Genomic DNA, 26201 nt, shown 5'->3' on the forward strand with positions numbered 1-26201 from the left:
ATTTCCACTTTAATCACAAAATACACGTTTTCACCATGTCCTTTATTTTTTTTATCAGTGGCTCAAATACAGCGCTATACATTTATGTTGCTGTTGTTAAGTTGCAAAAAAAAAAAAGAAAAGATGGCACAAAAGATGGTATGTGAGACTTTTAAAATGTATCGTGTCATTACGATCGGAATTATGCAACGCTTGAATATAAAAGCACCACGAATGCATCTGTATGTCGGCATTTTGCTTCACCACATTGAAGCCTTCATCCCGTAGGATCTGCATAGAGGCTTTAAGTCACATGTAGATAGTAAACAGAGACTCTGACGTCACGTCCCGACTTTTAGCACACTGCGCCCCCCGACTTTTTGCTGGTACTGCAACTCGCGCACACGTCACGCTAATTTCTGAGGACCTGCTCAGAGGACGCGTGAAATGAACGCTGGGAACGTGTGGCAGCCATGATGTGGGCGCGTACGCGTTCTGAGCGTGAAGTATAAATCGGCCCTTAAGGTGACTTGGTATTAAGTACTCATACTAGAGAGAGAGGTTGGGAGCATGCATTGATATAGCATGTTGCTGCACCCACTACACGACAAACCAGGTCAGGATCCCAAATTAAGACCCAAGCGCAGCCATGCAATGGGTGACAGCTCAGCACCACACTAGTTAAAACTGGACTGGAACAATGTGAGGTTTTCTACAGTGGGTGGAATGCCAAACCTTCCACCAACTCCCAAGTGTTCCCTGCAAGTTGGAGGACCCACTTGCAGGCGTACGCTTACTGGTAACCTTGTATTTGACAATGATGTTTGACAAAGATGCATCTGTATGCCCTCTGGTGGAAGGTGTGCTAGTTGTTACTCCAGGCGCTGTCTTCCAAGCCAGTTGAAAACTTACTAAAAAAAAAAGTCAATAAGAATGCAGAGGAAGTTTTTCTGGATGCAGTGAGCCAAAGATATGTGGAATAATTTGCCAAGCAGTGCTTTAGGTAGTTGTACTCCTCGGACCTTTAAGACTTGACTGGATGAAATTTTACAAAAGTCAGGTGAATGACCTGTTCAACTTAAAATTCTTCTGATGTTAATTTTTTTCAACCTATTTTTATAAATGTGCTCTATAGAACACATGCAATTTACAACCAGAGTATACAAAATACATTAAAAAGATTTTATTTTTAATACATATCTAAACAACATACCTGACATCCTGCATCATAGTCCAGAACAGTTCCAGGAGACCTATATACAACTCCAGTATTTCGATTAATGGTGAAAACAGACTGGCAAGCAGATGAAGTAGAAACCTGAGACTGTATGCTGTACTAAAGAATAATAGAATACGTTTTATGATTAATTTACTAAAAAAAAAAACAAAACTCCAGACCTTTCTTTTTTTCACTTTCCAAAGACTTAATGACAAAACCAGGTAAGCACGTCTAAAAGACATGCACATTGGTTAATTGGCTTAGTGTTTACCAAGTGACACTCTTGATTACTGTTGTCTTTTTAAGTTTTATTGAGTGTACAGATCAGATGGTAATACACAAAACACAATTCACTCAAAAATACACTTAGTATAACACAGCGGTGTATTTAGAATGTGATGGGTTTTGCAGCAAAACAATAAACTATGCCTCCTCATGTGAAATTAATCAAATGAACAAATCACCACCATCAATGAGAGAGGTTACATATTAATGATAAATGAACCAAAACAACAACTATCCCCCCACTGCTTATCGTTATGCCACTGTTACAACATTACAAACATTTATGTTTAAAGCTGCATTAAATCATACTTGACACTTAACATTTTTTTCCCTTTCCAGTTCAGAGAGCTATGTGAACAAAGAACCCAATATACGGTCATTTTTCATGCCCCATGTGGGGGGCATATCCTTAAAGTATGTATGACCTAGAGATGCTAGTTTTGATGACATTAGTTACAGTGTGGATGTTATTTCTTATAGATTTAAATAACTTTTAGTTAATATATCTGTAAAATGTGTAGTTTGTATCTGAATTAAACCATGTTTTGCACACTTGGCAGATGGGTGTATCTTATGAATGGTTGAATTTCTAATCTGATATTGTAATTAAAGGCCAATTTTCCATCTTTCTCTAAGACTATCTAGGGCTGACTGAACAGTTTTTAAATACTTCGGTAAAACCCAGAAAAACTATCAATATTTATACTAGTACTAACTAGTACAAATGCAAGTATAGCTACGTATTTCTGGAAGATTAGGAAAGATGAGCAGGTTACTTTTGTAAAGATTTCTGAATTATTAATTGAAAAAGTAGTGGTAGAATATGTTAGAGGCATAGATGTTCTGAGGATGCATACTAATTGTCTAAACAGAGAACTGTAAAAGTCTGGGTAAGTATTGACTTCCATACATTATATTCTTTAAGTTAAAATAAGATTATTGTGCAATAAAGTAGTGGAGGATAGCTTTACCATCCTTAAGTGTTTTCTTTGATGGTTCTATATTTGAATTATTGCTGCCCCACTAGATTACTAGTAAACTGGTGATTTGTAGTTTCTTTTAAACATATGTATGATGACACCCAGGCCTCAGCCTTTCTTGTCCCATTGTCCATCCATAATTAACATAGCCTATATTATAAAGCATGTAATGCAACATCAGTATAATTTAGTTGTTATTTACATCAAATTTAAAACTTATTTGTCAATGCTAATTAAACTCTCAAATTAACAAAAAACAATATCACTCTTGCAAAACATGAACTTTGCAATTTTTGATAAAAGTGTAATACGGCAAAAATAAATAGCATTTACAGTTTTTCTACTTAAATTTTACATAAAATATTATTTCACAATTTAAAGCCTCATGCTAAATAGATATTTCAATTTAGAAAGAATTATGTAACCTTTATAGACATGCAAACCTAAGGTAAATAATGCATACATTGACCTATTTTGGTTTGTGGGCAGCCAGTCTATTTCTAAAAACACACAAACACACTCATACAAATACTAGAGCCACGTTCAAGTCACCAGTTAATCTAATCTGCTTGCCTTTAGAGACATGGAATGGAATACTGGAATATCCAGGAAAAAAGGGAGAAAGTTCAGCACTCACACCGACAATGACTAGCTCTGATATTTAGATCCAGAATGCTGAATCCATAAGGCAGCCCTTATGCTGCCACTGTGTCTTAAGTCATATAGAAACCCACAGTATATCTGTTCAAAAAAGTGTTTCATACTAATAGAATTTTAGTATTTATTCAATCTTGAATATGTAAATATATCAAAAAAAGCTTAAGAAATTAGTACATGTTAAGATAGAAATCATTGCTTACAATAAGACAGCATTGTTGCATTACTGCTTAATAATATGTCTTGTGAATATGTGAAATTAAGTTAATGTTTATTGTTATTGTGTATGCATATTTCATATAAAAATATAAAATTATTACAATAATTCTTATCATTTGACATTTTATAAAACCAACAGAGTGACTTACATTGAGCTTATCACCATGGACAACATCTTGGTCTGTTGCTTGAATAGTGTAGACCACATCAAAAACTGGATAGTTTTCATTAATTGTAACATTGGCTGAAAAAACGAAACAAACAAATTGGCTAAAAACAAAAAGCTTGCACTCAACAGACCAGCTAAGACTTCAGTTATTTAACCATTCTAAAAATAACATTTATTATATTTTTATGAAAGAGAACTTTATAAAGAGCCAGGTACCCATCCTGGAATAATGACTCAGTCAATCAAAAGTGTTCCAGTTAAAATATGTTTTAAAATCCTACAAGATACTTTTTATTAATTTTTTTGTTGTGATATTAACTATTTCCTCCATACCTTGGGACTGAAATTCATTAATTTATAAAGGGCTGCTTGTAATCAGAGCCTCACAACTCTTACAATACATGAATGTTGCTAATAGTTAGTTGCTATTTCAGTCTAAATGAGGAATACTGTACTACAACGAAATATTCAGGGAGTGTGTTATATGAATAAAAATAAGTAGCTGTATTTTGTTATCCTCTGCTTATTTTATCTGTATAATTTGTATATAATTGTAATATACAGTGCATTTAAAACATTTACACATGATTACGTTTTCAACCCAAAAGCTAAACATTTTAGCATCAATATATTCTACTGCAAATAAACAAACTTTTTTGATTATGCAATATTTTTCTCAGAGTAATGCATACATAGAAGTATAAAGTATATATACTTTGTGGTCCCCGGCTGGGACGCCCAGGAGGACGAGAGGAGGGCTTGTGACTCCTCCAGACCGCAAGGGGGCGTCCGTCCTGGTTATGCTGGAGGCCTCAGGTAGAGGGCTTGGAAGCCCAACCCTGTAGGGACCCGTGGCGCCCCAGTGCCTGATTATCCCGGGAGCACTTCCCGGGGGAAGACTTTGGAGGACACCCAGAGAGCTGCCGGGAGGACAGCCGGCACTTCCGCCACGCTGGGGCGTGGCCAAGGAAGAATACCGGGAACACCTGGTGCTCGTCCGGGAATCATATATAAGGGGCCGCCTCCCTTCAGTGAGCAGTGGATGTCGGGTGGAAGTGAACAGAGCTGGAGAGGGGACTGGAGGCGGCCAGGAGAGAAGGCACAGAGACTGTGAGCCCTGGACTTTGGGGAATCGGTGCAAGAGGCACTGGGGTTTTGGGTTGCACGTAATTTGTAAATAGTGTAAATAAATAGTGTGTGGTGGAACTATGTTGTCCGTCTGTGTGTGTCCGGGTCAAAGTTCACAACTTACAGAGGAAAAGAACAAACTGTACATTAAAATTCCAAACTAAAGGCCTCTGTTCAGTTTACAGGATAGTGTTTGTTTTTGGCAGATTCACATACCTTTTCCTGCAACGAAGTCAGGCTGTGTACAGACAGGTGCTTCATTTACATTACTAATGTTAATATCAATGTTTCCTGTGCTCTGGTAGGTGGCATTCCATGCTTTGACAAGCAGAAGGTATGCGTTTGGGTTTCCACTTTCAAAGTCAAAAATCTGTTGTGTTTTGATTATACCTGAGGCTAACACACAGAAACAAAATCAAATTATAAGACCTTGAACAAATAATATGAATAATAACATAAATGAAGGGATTACCATTTCACAATAATTATCTGATATATTTTACAGTTTCTTTTTAATGTTGAAACCATTCATACATTTTAGCATATGTGCAGTCCATAATTTAGAAATGTTTTCTGTACTACTAGAGTGTTTTGTACCGTGTTAGCCAAAGTACTTGTAAATTTGGTGAAGACACTCTAAATTTGTTAATTTATTTTACAAGGGTCTGATTAAAGTCTGATTGGTCCCCAGCTGATCGTAGTGCTGAACACTTCGTGTAACTGATGCACTCATGGACATGTTTGCCTGGGAGGACTGCCACTTATAATGACAAGAGGTACAAACCAGCTTGCGTTTTTCTGTCTCCACCTGCTCGCTGTCTCTGGCAGCAGTCTCTGTACGGGGACATTTTTTTTGTGATGTGAACAAGCCACTAAGAGTAAGCCACATATACCCTTATGTTTTTTTTATAAAGGAAACCTCTTTGCCTTTGTTGTAGTGAAGGGAATACTTCAACCAGAGATTCCAAAGCTTCTTTCTTACTTGTCTGATAGTTTTTGAAGTCTGGATTATGAAATTGTAGTGGAAATGACATTGCAAGTTGCCTTGTTTTTCTTTTTTTCTTTTTATTTTGAACATTTGGAGTATTTTATTTTTATACTGAAGGTGAAATTATTTTACAGATTGAAAATTTAAGGCAATGGTTTATTCAATTTAATGATTTAACTGTTTGAATATTATATATTTTAAAAGAAAATGAAGTAGATTATTTATGCATACCCACACAATGAAAGGAATTATATTACTAGGCTTAATACTTACTAGTGTCTATTGTGAATTCAGGCTGGACTCCAACAATCATAAAATTAACATCGGGAACATCTGGGTCAGAGGCTTCTGAGACAACAGTATTTATGGGGCTGTTCTCAGGTATAGACACATGAACTTTGGAAAATGTTATGCTTCCTAAAATTTGCTGAGTCACTAAAAAACACAAAATACTTATTGTACATTAAATTATCAGCATTAAACATTATGGAACAATGTGACATGCCAAGGACAATAGTACTTGTATTTTCAAACTAAATTCAAATAATTGTCAAATTAAAAAAGTACATGTAAATCAATAGATTTTTTTTCAGATAATATTTAGTTCTACCCTTTAAGATGGGTTGCTAACTTAGAAAAAAAACTTCTCAAATTGCAAGATTTTTTCAAATCTACTAGAAACCTGTAAAATTAACAGAGGAAGATTTTTACCCCAGTACAATAGCAAGACACATGGACATCTGTGCTACAAGAAAACAACTGCAATTTATTCATGTCACTCTACAGAAATAATAATTTCCATTCTGTTCCTGTAAAATAAAAATGCACTCATAAATAGAATGCTGCATTACCTGAGCACATGCACTTATGACAACTGCTATTTTACCATTGCCTTGGTAACAGGAATAGAACAAACTTTAATGAGAATAAAAGATACATGTTGTTCAAAAGGGAGATTCTGGGCTGTAAAATGATCTAACCTGCTGCCGAGCTTGCTCAAACAGATATATGTTTCTGCTGGACAGACACACAAGACCACTTAGACAGTGAGGGTATGCAGATGAGTTAAAATTTCACCTCTTAAAGAGCTTCTGTTGCATCTCAATGAAAGGTGAGGGACATGGAGTCTGATTGGAACTTTTTCAAGACATCAGTATTGCAGGCAGCTGCAAGGAACTGTTTTGAGGATTCTTGTGTTCTGTTCTGTGTATTTTATTGTATTGTATTGTATTGACCCCCTTCTTTTTGACACCCACTGCATGCCCAACCTACCTGGAAAGGGGTCTCTCTTTGAACCGCCTTTCCCAAGGTTTCTTCCATTTTTTTCCCTGCTAGGGTTTTTTGGGAGTTTATCTTTGACTTTTTAGAGAGTCAAGGCTGGAGGGAGGGCTGTCAAGAGGCAGGGCCTGTTAAAGCCCATTGTGGCACTTCTTGCATGATTTTGGCTATACAAAAATAAATTGTATTGTATTGTGATAGAAAGGTTTGGTGGACATAAGCAGTAATGGAAGTTATCAAGTCAATGAAAGAGGCCTTCAAACTTCCAGAAGCTCTCAAAGAGGTTGTGACAAACCATGCAATGACTCAGAAATTGAAGACAAGGAAGGCTTGTCTCATCAAAGAATGAAGAATTTTAAATGTTGGGGCTATTGTTGTTAGGGAGAAGGAGCACTTTAAGGTATTCATTATTGTTTGGGGTTGAGTCTGTCTCTGTACTTGAGATTGCTGCATTTAATAAAAAATTCTGCAGAGGAAAAACCTAAGCAGTGTATGAGATTGGCGCAGAATCAACATGAAACACATTAACACTATCCACTCATATGTGCTGAGATTACTCAGTATAAGTACTTTACCCATAAGTCTCTGTCTTTCTTACCTGAAATAAACCAGTAAATCTATATAACCTGCCTCTTCTGTGCTGTATGTAAGGAGAGGAAGATTCCTTGGGACTGCCAGACTTGGAAGCTGGTGTCCAAGGTGACAAGAGGGTGTGTTCTAGTTACAGTTCCACCTCACTGGGAAAGTCTATGGCATGGTATTGGAATGGAGAGTCCACCTGATAGATGATACTCTTATCCAGGAGGAGCAATATTAAGATCCTGCCTGGTACAACAACAGTAAACAAATCATTCTTGGGGGACACCAATACTGCCTAAATATGCTTTTGGATTTGTTGAAACAAAGCTTATGATGGTATACTCTAAAGTAACTTATGGAAGGTGCATGTTATTCTGGCAAAACCTTTTGTGACTCAAGAAGTGCCAGCAGGACATTGCCTTTTCAACTGGGGATATTCTAGACGGCTGCTGCCTCTTTTTCAATTCCTATACAAGCAGTCTCCAGGTTACGTACAATATAGGGACTGTAGGTTTGTACTTAATTTGAATTTGTATATAAGTCGGAACAGGTTCATTATTTTAATAAATGCTACTGATGACCGGCTGTAACCAAATGCTCTGCCAATGAATGATGGAGTTTCACCTCTCTCTGACCTTTTTATTATTTTTACTTTATTTTCAATGGTGATGTTTTTTCTCTTCTTGAAGGGTGAAGACAAAAGTTTAAGATGAGCTCTTCTGCACAGCACTGCACAGCTATCACAGCAGGAAGGCATCCCTCGTCAGCATGTCTGGTGTACTGACAAGAGACAACTTCCTGCTATGTATGTAACAGTACAAGCAAGCTTGTTATTGAGATTGAATGGGAGTAGTGAGGAGCGGTTAATCACCAGCCCACCACACAGTCACCTCCACTACAGTATGCAACCTGCAGCGTGCGTCCGCCCACCAAGAACGAACACGGTGTGGCCAAATGCGTGTAGTGAATCGCCCACCACCGCCCACATTCAACAGGCAGCCACCTGAAGCACACTGCAATGCCAACCCCCTGCCGCACCGTTCACCCTCAATGGCCTCCATTCAGCCACAACCGGGTCACCGCTTGCAGCATTACCAGCCGCCCACCGAAAACGGGCAGCCGTGTGTTGTGGTCGGGCATTGAAACGTCCCCCACCGCTCCATCCAGCATGCGTCTAGTCAGGAGCAGTAGCTGCAGCGGCATAGTGGGCGGACAGCGAACCGCCTCATTAAGCCTCTGTCCTGCACATGAGCGATAGCTGTGGCCCTGGTGGCTATGGACCACGGGTCACCGCTCGCTTGCCGCCGGGAGCCGCCAGAGGAACAATACACTGCATGAGCAGTGAAATTGCCCCCCTCAAGCCACTGCTTGCAGTTAATGAGGTGCATGCGTCAAAGCTCCGGTCTCGTTCGTAAGTCATAGGTCGGTTGTCCGTAACCTGGAGACGACCTGTATTTGCAGAGAAAGAGATGCTGCAATGCCAGTCCTGTTGGATGTTGAACTTTTTAGACGATGCCTTGTAGGAGCCAGTCATCTATGAGGGCTACATCTTCAGGAGATGCCAGCTGATCCAGCAGCTTGAGCCCAGGGTCACTTAATTTGAGGAGGAGTTGGCTGGCCTGAGTTGTAGTAGAGAATTTCTGGATCTGGCCCAGGTATCTTTTAGCGGAATAGTGTGCACCCCTAAAGTAGTGTGGGAGGAGATTCCTGACCGAACAGGTGGAGATAGGTGGGTCACGGTCACAAAGTGTGAGGTAAAGTGTGCACACTGTTCAGGGCAATCAACCCCAGAATTAAAAGTGTCAAACTGTTTTCAGGTCCTTGAGAAGCTGGACAGTGTCTGTGATGATGCTGAGGTGGTAGGCGGGGATGAGGAGTCCCAACGGGCCTTGTCTAAACTAGTTCCCAGAAAGAAAGAGGTAGTGATAGTTGGGGACTCGGTCATTAGAGGGATTGAAGCACACGTTTGCTCCAGAGATTGAGTCTCACACAGTGGTTTGCCTTCCGGGTGCACAGGTAAGAGACCATCCTGGAATGGTGTATGGGCTCTTGGGCAGGCTGGGGGTGGATCCAGCTGTCATTTTCCATGTTGGAACAAATGACATACATAAGGGTAGTCTGTCAGTTCTGCGATCCAAATTGAAAGAGTTAAGTGCCAGGCTAAGGAGCAGAACTGACAAGGCAGTCTTCTCTGAAGTTCTGTCTGTACCACGCACAAATCCATGTAAGACTGAGGAGATTAGAAGACTTAATGTGTGGTTAAAATCTTGGTGCAGGGTAGAAAGGTAAAAGTTTAAGGAGCATTGGGACTGACTTTGGAAGAGATGGGACCTTTTTACTCCACAACGGGTTACATCTAACCCAGAGGGGCACCAGTGTATTGGGGAGGCATATGAGTAGGTTAGTTGTAGATTTTTTAAACTAGGTAATGGGGGGTGCAGGGAGTTTAGGACAGCTCAGGTTTAGAACTATTCCGTGGAGGAACAAACAACAGTGTAGAAATAAAAATGCGTAGTAATGTAAATTCTAATGCAACATTTAAATGTAGAAGGGGTAACACATTAGAAATAGCTTGCCATAATGCTATAATTATCAAAAATAAGGAAAGTGAGCTGGAGATGTATGTAGCAGAACATAATTATGATAGTATTGCAATTACGGAAACCTGGCTAAATAACAAAGATGGCGATGAGTATAACATAGAGGTGTACACATTTTTAGGAAGGATAAACAGAACTGAAAATGAGGTTGGGTTGCTGGTTATTTCAAACTGAATTGAAATGCAAGTCCTCTTCAGTTGGACCATGAGCTCCACCTTAGTGACCGGGAAAGCATTAGGGAAAGAGGCCTTATTTTAGGACTGTGTTATAGTCCACCCAATGCAGACAGAAATTTTAACACGTCTTTTTAATAAAAGGCAAGTTTACAGGGGATATTATAGTCATGGGGTACTTAAACTGTCCGAATATTAACTAGAATAACCTTGCAAATAGCTGAGCACAAGAGTTTTTAGAAGTAATTAGTGACTGTTTATTAACACAGTATGGTAGGGCAAATAGCCTGGGTCAGTTTTTAAGTGTGGAGTCAGTCAAGGAGCAGTGGAACAGTTTTCAAAATTTTTATATGTAATGCAGGACAGGTACATACCTAAATTTGGAATTAATAGGAAATTTAAAAAAACTCTGCAGTGGGTTAATAAAGATTTAAAAAGAAGCTACAAATGAAAAAAACAGGTGTATAAGGCATATAAGATTAATAACTCCAAAGTGAATCATAGGGTGTATGAGAACATGAGGGCAACCATTAAAGAAGGATATTAGGGAGGCTAAAAGACAATTGGAAAGGAATATAGCAGATAAGGCAAAAGATGACCCGAAGAAACTCTTTCAGTATTTTAGTAGTAGGACAGTCAAGGAGGAGGTGAAGTGCGGACACTGTAAACTTGCATTTTCCTGAGGTCTTCACAAGTGATGAAGTGGATTACCTACCAGCAGTAAATGGTACTACTAAGGTGGTTCTGAATGATTTAGAAATTGTAGAGGGAGAAGTACTGCTCAGATTAAATAGGCTGAAATCAAACAAATCACCAGGACCAGATAATATTTACCCTCAAGTTCTTAAGGAGGCTAACGAGTACGTATTGTCACAGACGGCTGGGGTTCTTACCCGGCCGGGACGCCTAAAAGGACCGGAAGTTGGCAGAAAAAGCTATAGGGCCACGAGGGAGCAACTGCCCTGGAACAGGAAAGGACACGGAAAAGAGAGAAAAGATTATAACTCATTGGGACCCGTGGCCACCGCCAGAGGGTGCCTTAAACCTCGTGGGACCTGGAAATAGTTACTTCCGCCACACTCTGCAAGATGGTGGAGGAACCTGTCAGGGACGCCCGGAGTGCTTCCGGTGCAAAGGGCAGCACTTCCACCACACCAGGATGGACGTCATCAGCCACCTGGAGCACATCCGGGCAGGAATAAAAGGGGCCGCCTTCCAGCAATCGGTGAGCTAGAATCGGGAAAGGCAGCAGGACGAAGCTCCCAGGAGGAGATTGGCGGCCAAGGACTGAGAGAAAGAAGGATTGTTGGGTGATTATTGCTTTATGCATTGTGTGGTGTTTTGGGACTGTATTTATTTATGTTAAATAAACGTGTCAACTTTATAAAGATGTGGTCACCGACTGGTGGTGTCCAGGCAAGTCTCACAGTATATAAACCCTTCACACATATTTTTAGGAAGTAATTACGCATTCCAAAGGACTGGAAAATGGCAAATATTATCCCATTATTTAAAAAGGGCAGCCAGGCAGATCCAAGCAACTATAGGCCAATAAGCTTAATGTGCATGACAGGAAAATGAATGGAAGGAATTATTAGGATAAGATTAAGCAGCACATGGTAAGTACAGGAGGTTTTTTTGAATAGTCAGCATGGACTCAGAAGAGGGAGGTCGTGTTTTACTAACATGCTGGAATTCTATGAGGAAGCAACAAAAGGATACGATCAAAGTGGAGCTTATGATATTATTTATTTGGACTTTCAGAAGGCATTTGATAAGGTGAGAGATTAGGTAGTGGGCGTTCAGGGTAATGTTTGTAGATGGGTGCAGAATTGGCTTAGACTCGGGGTTATGGTGTGTGGAACCTTAACAGAATTGTCTGATGTTAAGTGTGGTGCTCCACAGGGGTCAGTGCTAGGACCGCTGCTATTTTTAATATATATAAATGATTTAGATAGGAATATAAGTAACAAGCTGGTTTAGTTTCTATCTTGGAAAGATTTGTGACAGATGAAATTTAATGCCAGTAAATGTAAAGTATTACACAATGGGAGGTCTGAAAATCGAGAGTACACCTTGTAAAAAGGATTTTGGAGTCGTAGTGGTCTCCAGGCTAAAAAAGGACATGGCAGCACTAAAAAAGGTCCAGAGAAGAGTGACTAGCCTGATTGCAGGGCTAAAGCAGAGGATGAATTATGAAGAAGGATTGAAAGAGATGAGCCTTTTCAGTTTAAGCAAAAGAAGATTAAGAGGTGACCTGATGGTAGTATTTAAAATTATGAAGGGAATTAGTACAGTGGATTGAGATTGTCATTTTAAAATGAGTTCATCAAGAACACCGGGACACAATTGGAAACTTGTTAAGGGTAAATATCGCACAAATATCAAGATGTTTTTCTTTACAGAGAGAACCATAGACACTTGGAATAAGCTACCAAGAAGTGTGTTAGACAGTAAGACTTTAGGGACTTTCAAAATTAGACTTGATGTGTTTTGTTTTTTTTTTAAGAAAAATTAAGTAAATAGTATTGTTGAGCTTTGTTGGGCTGAATGGCCTGTTCTTGTCTAGTTTGTTCTAATGTTATTATAGTTGAGTCAGTTCAGTGTGGTTATTTTTCAAGAGTGCATTTTGCCTGCTGTTTTGTGTAGGATTGCCATAGAGCATCCATTTTGTGAAGCTAAACATTGCTTCTGTTATTCATAAATAATGTTGTCTTTTTGGCTTCATCTGTCTGTCAATCCAATGTACAGTACATTAATTTCTCACTTAATGGTGGCATATTTGTCTGACCAGTGTGTCAATTTTATCATTAAATACATCAAGTTTGTGGGCATGCCTCTGCATCTGATGTCATTTTTGCTGTGCTGATTTTGAATGCAAGATGCCATGTCTGCAGTTCTGCAATCTGTGCATAGTGCGAAGTGCATGGCAAAAACCTAACCGTGTACCAGCAACACGCAGAGACATGCCTTCATGTCCTTTTTTTTTGTCCTTAATAAGTAAAGTATACACCTGACCTAGTGTAACCTACTCTAAGCTAACATAACCTCCAGTAACCTAACCTAATATTAGCTAATATAACCTAATATATATCTACATAACATAAATTAATATTACTTATTGAAATGCATTAATGAAAATAATAATAATAAATAATACATTAATAACAATATTCTGAAATTAGACACTTACGATTGTGTTTCTCTGTTGTTCAATTACATATATTGTATCTTTATGGAGGCACCGTTGTTAAGTTGCGTTGTCATTAGTCAGGACATTGTTAACCAAGTCATGACTGTACATTGGTGTGGCATGCAGCTGAGCATAATGTATTTGGAATTAAAATTTGCAATGCCAAATCTGAGATCATGTTTCTTTAACGAGAAATTAATATATTTTTGTTCTAGGTGAGAGGTGGTAATATGTAGCGACGAGTGAACTCCATGCAGTTTGGTTCACCATGAGTTCAGCAAAATCATGGAAATGTTCTTGAACTACATTGAAATCAGTGGAGAAGGAGAAAATTAACAAGTTTTGAGCATATTATAATGGTAATATGGTTTTTTAAATGTCCCTGAGGGTTAGGGAACCATCTGCCACCTATGTTAGACTGATTATTGTGTCCAAAAATGTGATCTGAGCTGTGACGCAACTGTGCTAACTACTGTGCCACTGTGCCTCAAACAACAAAAGACTCGGATGGAACAAATGCCACAAACAAAACACAACAAATGGCCAGAAGCTAGCAACAAGTTAATAAAATAAAGAGCATTGTGATCTCAGAGTTCCAATCTTGGGACACATGTTGGCCATGCCTTGAAGCAGCCACATTGGACTGGCCTATATCCATTGTCTGAAGTTGTGGCACTGGCCACAGTTTTCCATGTATCTCTGTAGATGCTTTGCACTTTTTCCTTCCATCAAGGAGGAAGAAACGCCTTGTAAATGGTAATATTTTTTTGTCATTATTGTTTAATGGGGTTTCATTCTGACACAAGAAGCAGGAGGGTGAGACATCTTTAAAGGCAGGACTATTAAATTACAAATTCAGTTGGCCCAGATTATCAAACCAAGACATTTATCTGGGCCAGACATTTTCAGAGGTCAGTAAACAGCAGATAATAACACATTTTAAACCAAACACAAGTGAATATACTGAAAAACAAGCAATGTGTATTCATTGTTTCCTTTGTAAATCTGGTGACATCTGACACAGGCACATCAAAAATTGCATAAAAAACAATAAAAAGCTATAACTGAACAGAATCTGAGGTAGTAGCAACACTTTTTTCCATTTTTGAAATAAAAAAATAAATATTTTGGTCATATATGATCCAGGCACATCACAAAGTGCATGTAAAAGAATTAAAAAGAACTATCAATACTATCAAAGCTATCAGTGCAGAAACACATAACAAGTGATAACAGTAACTAACACATATGAATAGGAAGTCTACTGCACACTGAGGGAACATACGTTTGTTTTAAATCACCACATGTGTGATTAGGCATGGCTTTGTTACACATCCCACATTATGTTGATATTGAGATGTGTCTTGCTACTGCATTAGCTATAGTGGGTGAAGTCTTGGGGGAAAGCACTTTATGAGGGCTCAGCACACTTCTCGAGAGAGAGCTGCGTGACAGTCAGTTTGAGAGGGGAGCAAATGGTAAAAGAGCGGGAAGAGGCAGAAAAGAGGAAGGACACTTTTTTTTTAAATTTGTTGTAGAGATGTCCCAGTGACCCAGACAAGGAGCAGTATGGCACCTTTTAAAGCACAGCACACCAAATAAAAAGCCAGTCTGCATTTTTAAGATTCATTCGGAGAAGTAGCTCCAGTGTGTCTTAGTCATCACAGTACCATAGACTACTACCACCTCTTCCAGACACACAAAAACAGGCTTTCAATGAGGGCCGAATGTTGCTATGGTACGCTGAGCATTGCATTCATGGTCTATACTAATGTAGGAATTTATTTAGGAATTGCTGAAGGCTTGTGAAATGTGCTTTTCTCATATTTTCTCTGTGTTTTTGGCGGGAACATGGGCTTGGCCACTCTGAAGTTGCTTCTGGGCCACATGTGGCCCGTGTGCTACAATTTGAATAGGCTGGCTTTAAAGCTTGTTTTGAGATCATAGCTAGGCACATGGCTAATTATGCATGCAAATTAGCCATGCAGTGCTGCATTAAATATCTGGTTGCAGTACTCATAATAATCTCAATATGGTCAGCTAATGCAGTGTTTCTTAACCTTTTTGGTCTTGTGACACAATTTTGCCTTTTTAAATTCATTGATGACCCACTAGTAGCCAATGCAAACCACCTCCTTGTCGAAACAAGTGCGATCAGTAGAGTGGCAGATGCGAAGATCTCCCTTGGTGAAATGAGTGCCATTGGAAGAATAGGGAGAGGGGTCCCAGTCTGTGAAACAAGCTCAATTAGAAACAGGAAGCATATTGTGTGGCACTGTCTGTCACTAAGGTGATCAACCACAAACTTTGGTTGAATGGTTGAGAAACACTGAGTTAATGTTCCCCTCAAATGAAAATATATTTTTTAATATATGCAAGATGGAAATTAGGCTGGAGTACTGCACAGGACGCGATGGCAACAATCTTATAATAGGCCTTTGTAAAAGATAGTACATGGCTGCTAAATCTAAGGCCAATTTCTAGGAAAATACTGAGAAAAACACTGATGAATTTTGATGATCAACACTAGTAATGACTGAAGGTATGTGATCATGGTCAAGACATTGTTGTAATGGATTATGGTGGTTTAGAGTGTTATGATGAAGCTTTCAGTTTACCCTTTCAATTTACTGTATTACCCCATCTTTCATTAGATTAGTCACACCTTCACATGAGCCCAGTGCTGCTTGACCGGATGTTGAGAAATCTTTTGAGATACTTTAGATGCACATTTGGGATATCTAGGGCCACCTACAGTACTTTAGGAAGAATACCAAGCATTTCCACTGGAGGGATTATATCTGTCTTCTGGTTTTATCAACAGGATAAGAAGAGTGGAGGTTAAGTGTTCTCTCAGTTTGTCTGTATAGAATTTGTATGTATTCCCCATTCACAAAACATTTCCATTGTTTGATGATAACACCCAGTATAAGTGTTAATTAATGTTGATTGATTTATTTTGTTTTATAATTGTGTCTTTCATTTTTCTATTCTTTAATATGTAAAGCACTTTGAGCTACTGTTTGTATGAAAATGTGCTATAGAAATAAATGTTGTTGTTGAAGTGACAATGGTTGTGCACATAAATCTTGCCGAGACTAGTATCCCATTATAAAACTGCTTCCTTCATTGTACATAAAGATGGAGTGATTCTTGTTGATTTGATTTCAGTTCCCATAAATTCAAAAATGCATTCACTTTCAGAAAGGCCTGTAAATCTACAAATAGATTTCAGCCTGAAACTTTAGTTATTTTCCGCCTGCCTCTGAGAGAAAGGGGAATAGTAAGATCCCACCATCAAAGAAAGAAAGCAATATTTACTAAATATATTTTAGTAAATAAAGACAAAGGAAAATAACAGAACATTTCCTAAGTAGCTATAATTCCAAACATAAGGCCCCCAGAACAAAATAACAAGCAAGGCAAAGAATATAAATAATGAATAAACAAGGGAATTGGAGAAAAGTACACAATTCACAAAAATGGAAAAAAACAAAAAACATAAAATAGCAAAACAAAGACACATTCCTGACTCTGATTCCACATAAGAGAAAATGAATGAATGGATGATTATTAATGACAAAAAAGCATCACAACTCACCTGAGAAAAAGTAAAATACAACAGTGTATATCTTCTTATGGTGGCTCTTTAGAGACATTTTTTTCAGAGAAATGCATGCATACACAAACACAGCATGAGTATTCATTTGGTTCTTTTGGATTCTGCAGTAGAAGGTATAATTAGCCAAAAATATTAGTTATTGCAAGTAGACAAACATAAAAGTATAGCCTTAAGGTTGACAAACACAGAAAATTAGGTACAGTAATTCAGAAAGTGCCAAGAAAGATTGTGATGGCATGAATGTTTTCTTTAGGTTTTCTGTAGTTATGTGAATGATTTAAAAAGTGGGATTTTGCACAGCAAGCTGTTTGTAGGAACTGTATCAGGTTTATAGTTTTTTAAATGGTTAATCTTTTCCACTGACCTTTTACAGTTGAACTCAGTCTACTCTTCTATTCATTATAGTCTATGCTAGTGTGAAGCTCATTGATACACTCCTTTCTAAATGTTCTATTGTACACATGTCATAATGTACAAGGGTGTAATCTGTATGTAGATGAACTGAAATTATCTACAAATAGAACCATTCTCCTCACTCACATTCTTAGATCAAACTCCATTTCACATCACGTCTATTAATTTTAATTGAATATGAGCAAAGCATTTACACTGAAATCCTATCCATAAATGGGATTTCACAATAATAATACAGCATTATGTAGAAATAGAAAACTGTACTTTCCTTTATGCAACCTATAATAAGAATGGGTGTCTTGTGTTAATATATGACAACAGATTGACCCTGTGTAGCTGGGTGTGGATATCAGTCTGCCATGCAATGGACTGGCTTACCCTGCTGGATTAGTTCCTACTTTGTACCTGATGCTGCTGGGATAATATCTTGACCCACAGCCCTGAAATTAAATAAGCAGGTACAGAAAATGGATGGGTTGATATTTTTCCTTGCTGTGTGTAGTTCACACTCATTTCCCAAATATCCTGAACAATTTCAGCTTATCTTTACAAATTCTTTAATACATCAAGTTTAGTGCTAACTACAAGCTACTTTGGTGTAGTAAGTGTCTAGTAAGCCCACAGCAAGCAAAAAAAAAGAAAACTGTGTCCCTCTGTCCGAGGTGACTGAACTGTGCATTTAACTTTCTTCAGACTTACTTAAACTGACCTCTGGGTCGGGAGAGTAGCCTACCTTGCCAGTTTCTGACCATACGCTTTTCATTTTGCCCTTTGAAATTGTTGCATTAGAAGTCCACCTTTAATCATATGGTTTGCAACTGTATATACAATCACAACTGGAGCCACCACCAGCTCAAGCAAATGTCAAGCAGTGTATGAAGGAGACGAGACAGACCGCATGCTTCTTCTCTATCTATTACTCTAATAACCAAGAGTGAGTTTTCTCATTTTTTCTGGAACTGACAAAAGTTTCTTACGTCTACCCAGCACCCCTGAGGTATTTGAGTCAAGGCTCATAAGAAAAGAGTGGGATATCTCTAACTATGCTCTTGATCTCTGTTTACATTATGTAATTCTTACCCTTTATTTTACATCTGACCATGACTCGCCTGCCTCTACCTATCTGTCTCCTCCAATGCCAATTTGTACAGTGCACATGTGTCTCATTAAAGCACATCTGTGCAAGTTCCTCTAGTTTTCTTTTACAACACAGGCTTGCCACCTCCTTTTTGCCTGCTACCTTGCTGTCTCCTGCTTGAATTCAGTTTATCTAATATTGAGGTTCTGCTTGAGCTAGTTATTCTCATAAATGTACAGTAGCTTTCCAGGCAGTTTCCTTAAGTGCATTCAGACTAGACTAGTGATGCTTTGGACTCTTAAGGTATGTTGGACTGTGATTGTGGAAAATATTTCCAGATTCCATCAGACACCGATATACAGACTGTGATTTATTGTATTAATGCCTACATTTGAAGATACTTGTATCACTCCACTCAAGAATTTTTCCTGCTTAAAAGCCAGTAGAAAAAGAACAGCTAATGCATTCTTAAAGAAAAAATGTAATATATATCATTGCTGTATTTTGTTGATTAAAGCTTTTTATGCATGTAAATTGTTTTTCTGCTAAGATTTCTGTTTTGGCTTCTTCGGTCTTCTAACAAAAGTTTTCACAGATTTGTCTGTAAAATTGAAGGTCATCTTCTTCGTCTCCTCGGGTCTAATGCACAGATAACCATAAAAAGATGTATATTAAAATGTTATCTATGTGTTAGTCACATCTGTTGTGTGAGCATCAGAAGTTAACTGTCTTTAAAAAAATAAATGGCCCTGCTTAAAGTGAAATATAATGCTTTGCTGCAATCTCAAAACATTTCCAATCTGGGTTTATATCTTTTGAGAAGGTCGAAATTTGCTCCAACCCTTTCAAGTTCAAAGCTACTGACTGTGTGAGAGCTGAAAGATAATCTTAAGCCTAAGTAACGAGATTGGCAAAAAGCCTGACTCATTTAAAAGGAAAAAAAAGTGAATTCCTTCTATGTAATGGATGTAATGACAACATACACATCTGGGGCCTCATGTATAAACGGTGCGTATGCACAGAAATGTTGCATAAGAACTTTTCCACATTCAAATCGCGATGTATAAAACCTACACTTGGAGTAAACCCACGCACTTTTCCACGGTACCTCATACCTTGTCGTACGCAAGTTCTCCGCTCGGTTTTGCAGACTGGCGGCACCCAGCGTCAAAGCAGTACTACTGTTCCTGTGTGGTTACACCTTATTTTCCTGACGCAGCTTTATAAATACATTGAAACTAACTGCATATTGTTTATTAGTGTAATACATCTGATTGTAATTAACTTTTAACAATATAATGGTCCAGGGAACAGCCATAGTATTCCAAATACCATAACTGCTTTAGCGTTGTTACTCTCACTTCTTCTTCTTCTTCTTCTTCTTTTTTCAGCTCCTCCCGTTAGGAGTTGCCACAGTGGATCATCTTTTTCCATATTACTCTCACTGCACCACTCAGAGTATTTATATCATTGTATCTGAGTGTGAATCACAGCAGCAGCTGATCGGAAAGAGAATTATCGGTATACAGCTTCAAGTACACGCTGTCTCAGCCACGGCAAAATGTTTCAAAGCCTTTCCTGTACGGACCTCGCGGTTCAGAAACAGTTTCATCCCAAGAACTTTAAATGCACTTAATCAATTGCACCTTGTAGAACTGTTTGTACTTATAAGTACAATCACCCCACTGTAAACTTGCACTACAGTTATAATATCGCATAACCTGAGCCACTTTATAAAGCGCATATTTACATATGATGACAATATCATTTTTAAGGTGAAATGCAGCAAAATATGTTTATTAAATTATACAGATAAAACTTTAACTTCATTTAAATAATCTGTATTCTTCACTGGGAGTGTCCTGAAGGATAGAATAATTAAACATGTACTACAAAGATATTTCAATGTTCTTTAAACGTTTTGAAGAATCGACACTCTAAGCTTACAGATGGCTTAACTTCTATTACAGAGCTGATTGTGTAGTGATTGGGTATTTGGGGAAAGAAAAGCAAGGACTGCAGTGGCGGCTACGCCAATATATATTGAATATAAAACAGAAAGACAAAATAACAACACGGCTAAAACCGCAGCGTCAAATTTCGGCAAAAGTTAAATGCTTGTGTCATGACCACGAGGTGGCTATGCAGTGTCTGCAACGGACGTGGCCATCCACCTCGCATAAGATACCATATTGACATTGGCAGGCGAAGGAGCCACCGATTCTTCCTCTGTCCAGTACCACCACAAGCCTAGAGCCGCCCCTGAGTACTGCTGCAATAAATTATTTCATCGAAGGTCGCACACAATTACTGCGCCGTGAAACTCATGTTTAATAACATGCTTAAACTCCTATCATCATAAAAATGATATCACGTATACATCTCAGTATTTTAGTTAGAGAGCTGTAATATCACGAATGTAATGGATTCTGTGTCCAGTTGGAGGAAGAGAGCCGGTTTAAGAAGCAAGTAGTGATTCACACACATAGAGCACATAGAAGATCAAATACAAAACAAAGCATTTAACGTGCTACTTTAATTACGATGTGATTTGAGAAACTGGTTAATTAAATGATTTTAAGATGAAGTTTATGATGTTCTACTTTAATGACAAAATAAACTACGTGATTAAAGTGGAAATGTTGAGATTGAAGTTGACATTTTGTGCTTTTTCCCCACCGTGTGGCTTTTTTCTCTGTACCCTAATAAGCTTTCATATGACACTCAGACAGTGGGCTACAACTCGCCTTTTCATGGCGACTTTGATATGTGACTTCTTTTTTATTTCCGGCACTGTGCGATTTTGTGAACGTGAGCTTTCAAGTTTCTCCAACACGCTATGTCACTCGATCAACTTCCTTTTGTTGATTATACCACTGTTTAAACCAAAAAATAGTAAATGTTTCCTTGCCTCCACTTGGTATTCGATGAAATTCTTATATTTTCCCCCGTGCTTTTCCCATTGTCTTTTCACAGAAGGCTGAGCTTAAGGGTGATTTATATTGATTTGCATATTCAAATAGGCGTAATTTTGGGAGGAGTTGGGGCGTTACATAAAGCGCGTGCACGAGCGTTACTTTTCACGCTGATCGAGATTTATGTAGCGGAAGAACGTGGAAGTTGGAGTACGCACAGATTCCTGCATCTGGATTTTTCTGTGCGTAAGCACATTTCGGCTTTTGTGCTTACGCCATGTTATAGTGCGAGTTCTACGCACGGCGTTATACATGAGGCCCCTGCTCTTTCACTAAAGCTGTACTTCTTGACATTAGCCTGGATGGATTTAGGGGGTTACAAGTGTTAATTCTAACAGATTTTATAATGCCTTTAACTAAACTTATAGAACAGATAAGAAATTCTTAATGGTAGCACATATTCTGTGTCATATCGCCCAATGTGATTAACACTTTAAAAACATAAACAATTTAGAATGTATGAGAAAACCCATTCATTCCTTCGTATAAAATGAGACTGGAGTTAATGCACAAATCCACAAACAGGAAGAAAAAAAGGTAAAGGTTATTTCTATGCTGAAAATAAAAGAAGGTAAAAAGTAAAATTTTGATTGTGGAACCCACTTTTACACATCCTATGAAGGCCCTGAAGACAAAGTGGTGTATCTGTTATCTTCTTTTCTTTATAGAATATGAATAACCTTTGTCTTTTTCATCAATATACATGCTGAACAATATAAAAAAGTACAATATCATATATTAGAAATGCAATTATTCATAACAGATTTTAAATATTCATCCATCTTCTAAGTAAGCTGAAGACTGTGGAGAGCTGAATATATCTTTATCCATAATTTTTTTTCCTGCTCTAGAAGTTGTAATTAGAATATAAGTTTAATATACGATACAATACAATTTATTTTTGTATAGCCCAAAATCACACAAGATTTATGTCACTGTGCTCTGTGCAAATATTTTAAATCTGCTTTTCTTTTCTTCTCAAATGTACAGCTAACACAAGGCCAGATTTAACACACTGGGGCTTATCATTTAGACCTGCTATGCAAGTCTTTGAAGGCAAGATAGGAACAACTACGAAAATGGGCATTGCACTATTTCTGTGTGACAGACTGAGCATGACATTGGATCTTTTTTTCCTTGTTTGTGGGGTCCTGCACATGGAGAAAGGGTATAAAACCTTGGAACATTGCCGGCACACCTTTGAAACTGATGGACGGATGGGAGATAATGTCATCCGATCCTGAAAATCCTTCCAGCGCAGTGACAAAAATGGCAGACTGTATACATCGAGCTCCCACTTCGATAATAATCTTGTCATTGCTTCCTTCATCTGTTATGCTGCGTAAATTGTCATTAAAGAAAGCATGTTTTTTCTTTTATGTGATTTCTTACCACTTTCTTCTGACTAAGGGAGGGGTATCACCTTTTTATATTATATCTATATAGTTTCGGGTTATGTAACATGCTGCAGTTAAAAAAGAACCCCCTGCTAGATAGAGCAGTATGTGGTACAAGACATGGCCAGCTGTGGATTGTGGACACGGACACACACTGAATCCTTCTACAAATCCTTAACGTGCGTCAAAAGCATGTGAAAGTAGGTGCTTGCATATCAGTACCACCAGTTATAGACTGGCACTATGCTTGGGGTTGTTGCTTGTACAAACCCTCACTCTGAATTAGATTTAAGTGAATTTGATCATGAATGAGGAGGAGGAGGAGGAGGAGGAGGAGGTTGGGTGCATGCGTTACAGGTGACAGCTCAGTAAAACACTGAACAGTGTGCGTGGTTTTTTTTGTTTTTGTTTTTCGGAGTGCCAATCCTGTTACCAGCACCAAGTTGTCCCTGCAAGTATGATAAATGGATGTGTAATTAAACATACTACATTTTTAATATGTATGTAAGCAAAACTTAAGCACTGTGAACACAAGGGAGGATGTGCAAATTCCAATTAGACAGTGTCTGTGCTAGAATTTGACCCCAGCCTCCCAAAGAAGAGGCAGCAATAGTGACTTTCCAGGACTGGTGCTATACTATATAATGGCTAAGGCACTGGACTTCAAAACACAAGGTTGAAGGCAAAATTCCTGACTGTGTGGACCAGAGCTAATCACTTATTCTGCCTGTGATTCCACTGCAAAAAGTGTGTATCAACTGTAGTAAATACTCATCTTGTAAGTCGCTTCGGTAAAGGGGTTACTCAGCTATACAACAATAATAAAAGAATATCTGCAGTATATAGCTAGAAAACAAGTTCAATAGAAATGAACAAAGTTAAAGTAAATATACAGATCAAACACAATTACATGCAGAATAATTGTTAGTGTTAAGGAAACTCTTGCAGTGTTACATTAATTCACAAAGAATGCTTCCATGTACACACTTTAAGAGTTACTTTGGCCCTAGCAATTACGCTGTGCAGTAAATAACACAATGAAAACACGTTATCGATATTTTGTGATTGAGAGTAGCACAGCACCACATTAGTCAGTGCTGCTGCTATACTACCTGGGTTCAAGTCTTGTGTTTGAAAATGTGCGTGTTTTGGTATTTTCTTGGGTTTTCTCTTCCTTTCCCCATTAGTCAAATAAAAATAAATTGAGCGTGGGGTCTGTGATAATCTGAAGACCTGTCTGGGGTTGAGTTCTGCCTTTTGTCCAGTGCTGCTGGAATAGACTTACCCCACACTGCGACTTGAACTAGATTATCTTTGAGAATGTTATTTTCTGTTTAGCATGATGAGAGTCCAAACTGAAAAATTTAAAGAGATTTGAACTGCTGTAAGACAACTGGATGGGTGATTTTGGGGAATCCCTGTCAACAGATTCTTCACATTTTATGTATTATTATTAAGCAGATTTATATCTTTCTTTGCTTCTTAATTAACACTGCTGCCATTTTGTTTTCAAGCAAACATTTATGAAGCTGGTTACTGTTATAAGTTATAGTGCAAGGGAAAAAAGGCAATTGTATAGAAAGAGGTGTAGTTTATTTAGAATATTTTGTATATTTGCAAAGAAATAAACTTGACATGAATGGACATCCTTCTATGTACACAACACATGCAGACTGATGTTTTTTAAAATTAGGGGGTCATAAACCTCAAACCCTGTCGTTCTTGGTGCTTTTTTAATTAATGGCCAGTTACTTTTTTTTTTTTTTAAATTAAAAAGCGGTAACTGGCTATTAAGAAACTGCCAAGAATGACACAATTTGAGGTCAGGGTTTGCTAAAGCTGTTGCATTTATTTTAAATGTCAAAACCTAAAAAAGATTTTTTCTATAAAGAGCTGCCAGTTAACAGTAAGTAGTGTACTGCTACTTTTCAAAAACTTTTAGACGATATTCTCATAAAAAACATAAATTTACAAAATAAACAATATCAGAAAAGCCTGCTCTATCAGAGTGAGTGCACTCCTAGGCACTAAGAAGGATTCTCATACTCAGTTCCCAAAGTACTATGGTGGCTTCTCTGCAAAACAAATTTAGAGTCAGAAGACAACCGGTCACTGTTATCATGCTTATTTGATGTGTCCCCTTAGCAGTAGTAATTGGAAATTATTTAAAAAAGTGACTGGAATGAAAACCTGCAACCTTTATAGCCCACCAGTAACAGAAATCCAAGTTTTATATAATTATTTCAAAAGTAATACAGAAGGCATTGAGTAGTCACATTAGACTAAATGCTGAAATTATAAATTCATTTTGTAGTTAAGCAGGGTTTTTAAATAAAAATGGAAAGTTGGCATTTTGAAGTGAGGCCACAAACACCTATGGAAGGTTTAAAATGTACGCAAGAAGTAAGAGCCAAGAAAATTTGTCTCAAGGTACTGTTATGCTATGAGACAATAAAAAGGTCATTAATTAATATAAAGACCATGGCATACTGCTATGCATGAAACAGAAATAAATCAAAGCATACCTGTCGTTGTCACAGCAGTGCCTCTCTGTTTGGTGGTGCTATGTGTATGTGGCGGCAAAAGGGGGCCTGAGGATTAAGAGGAGTGGTAGAGGCACCACGGAACAGGTTTACTCACACAAACATGGAAACAAGAGACGGCTTTAAATTCTGACATTTCCTCTTTCTAACAATACAGATACGTAGGCAACAACTTTATCTGTTGAGGTAATGCACTTAGAGAAACGTGTTGGGGGAAATGAATGTGAGCCAGGTACTGTCTGACAAATTCTCTCAAGTTTGATTTAAAAGCTGCTCCCAGCCACATAATTGGGGCAAAGGTTGCCTGGTGCCAATGTACATTTTTAGGTATGCCTATATATTGGAAATTTTATCCCCATTTTCTTTTAGTCTGAATTATTTGATAAATGGGTTTAAGATGATGTTGAAAGGCAATTAGAGTTACCAGTGTCATCTTCAATATGTCCCAGTGGTGGTGGTTCTTGTAGTTCTGAATTACAAGTTTCTTGTTCCATCTCATCCAGGAATCTCCGTTAAAATAATACATTGTTATATTCTTGGAACCATATCAGGATTTATCCTGCTAAAAATTTGTATGGAAAGACAAACCTGAATAAACAGTGAGGTATTGTGGGACATGCAAACATTGCATTTACATGAAATAAATGATCTAATGTGTCTTACAAAAACATGGCTCATACTGTCACTCTGCTGCTGGTAGCCTGCATTGCTTACACCCAAAAGGA

General features: G+C 38.1%; 1 protein-coding gene across 1 annotated transcript; it reads right to left on the reverse strand.

Moving 5' to 3' along the window:
* Window positions 1–861: 861 nt before the first annotated feature.
* Window positions 862–25970, reverse strand: LOC120534574 (protocadherin-11 X-linked-like). The gene is made up of 7 exons (XM_039762168.1): window positions 25901–25970; window positions 25459–25524; window positions 5898–6059; window positions 4853–5032; window positions 3489–3583; window positions 1193–1315; window positions 862–890 (listed from the first exon to the last, which is right to left on the reverse strand). The coding sequence occupies exons 1-7, from the start codon at window positions 25968–25970 to the stop codon at window positions 888–890; spliced, it is 699 nt and encodes a 232-aa protein (XP_039618102.1). The 3' UTR covers window positions 862–887.
* Between the last annotated feature and the right edge of the window lie 231 nt (window positions 25971–26201).

The sequence above is a fragment of the Polypterus senegalus genome, chromosome 8 (assembly GCF_016835505.1).
Source record: "Polypterus senegalus isolate Bchr_013 chromosome 8, ASM1683550v1, whole genome shotgun sequence".
Taxonomy (NCBI): domain Eukaryota; kingdom Metazoa; phylum Chordata; class Cladistia; order Polypteriformes; family Polypteridae; genus Polypterus; species Polypterus senegalus.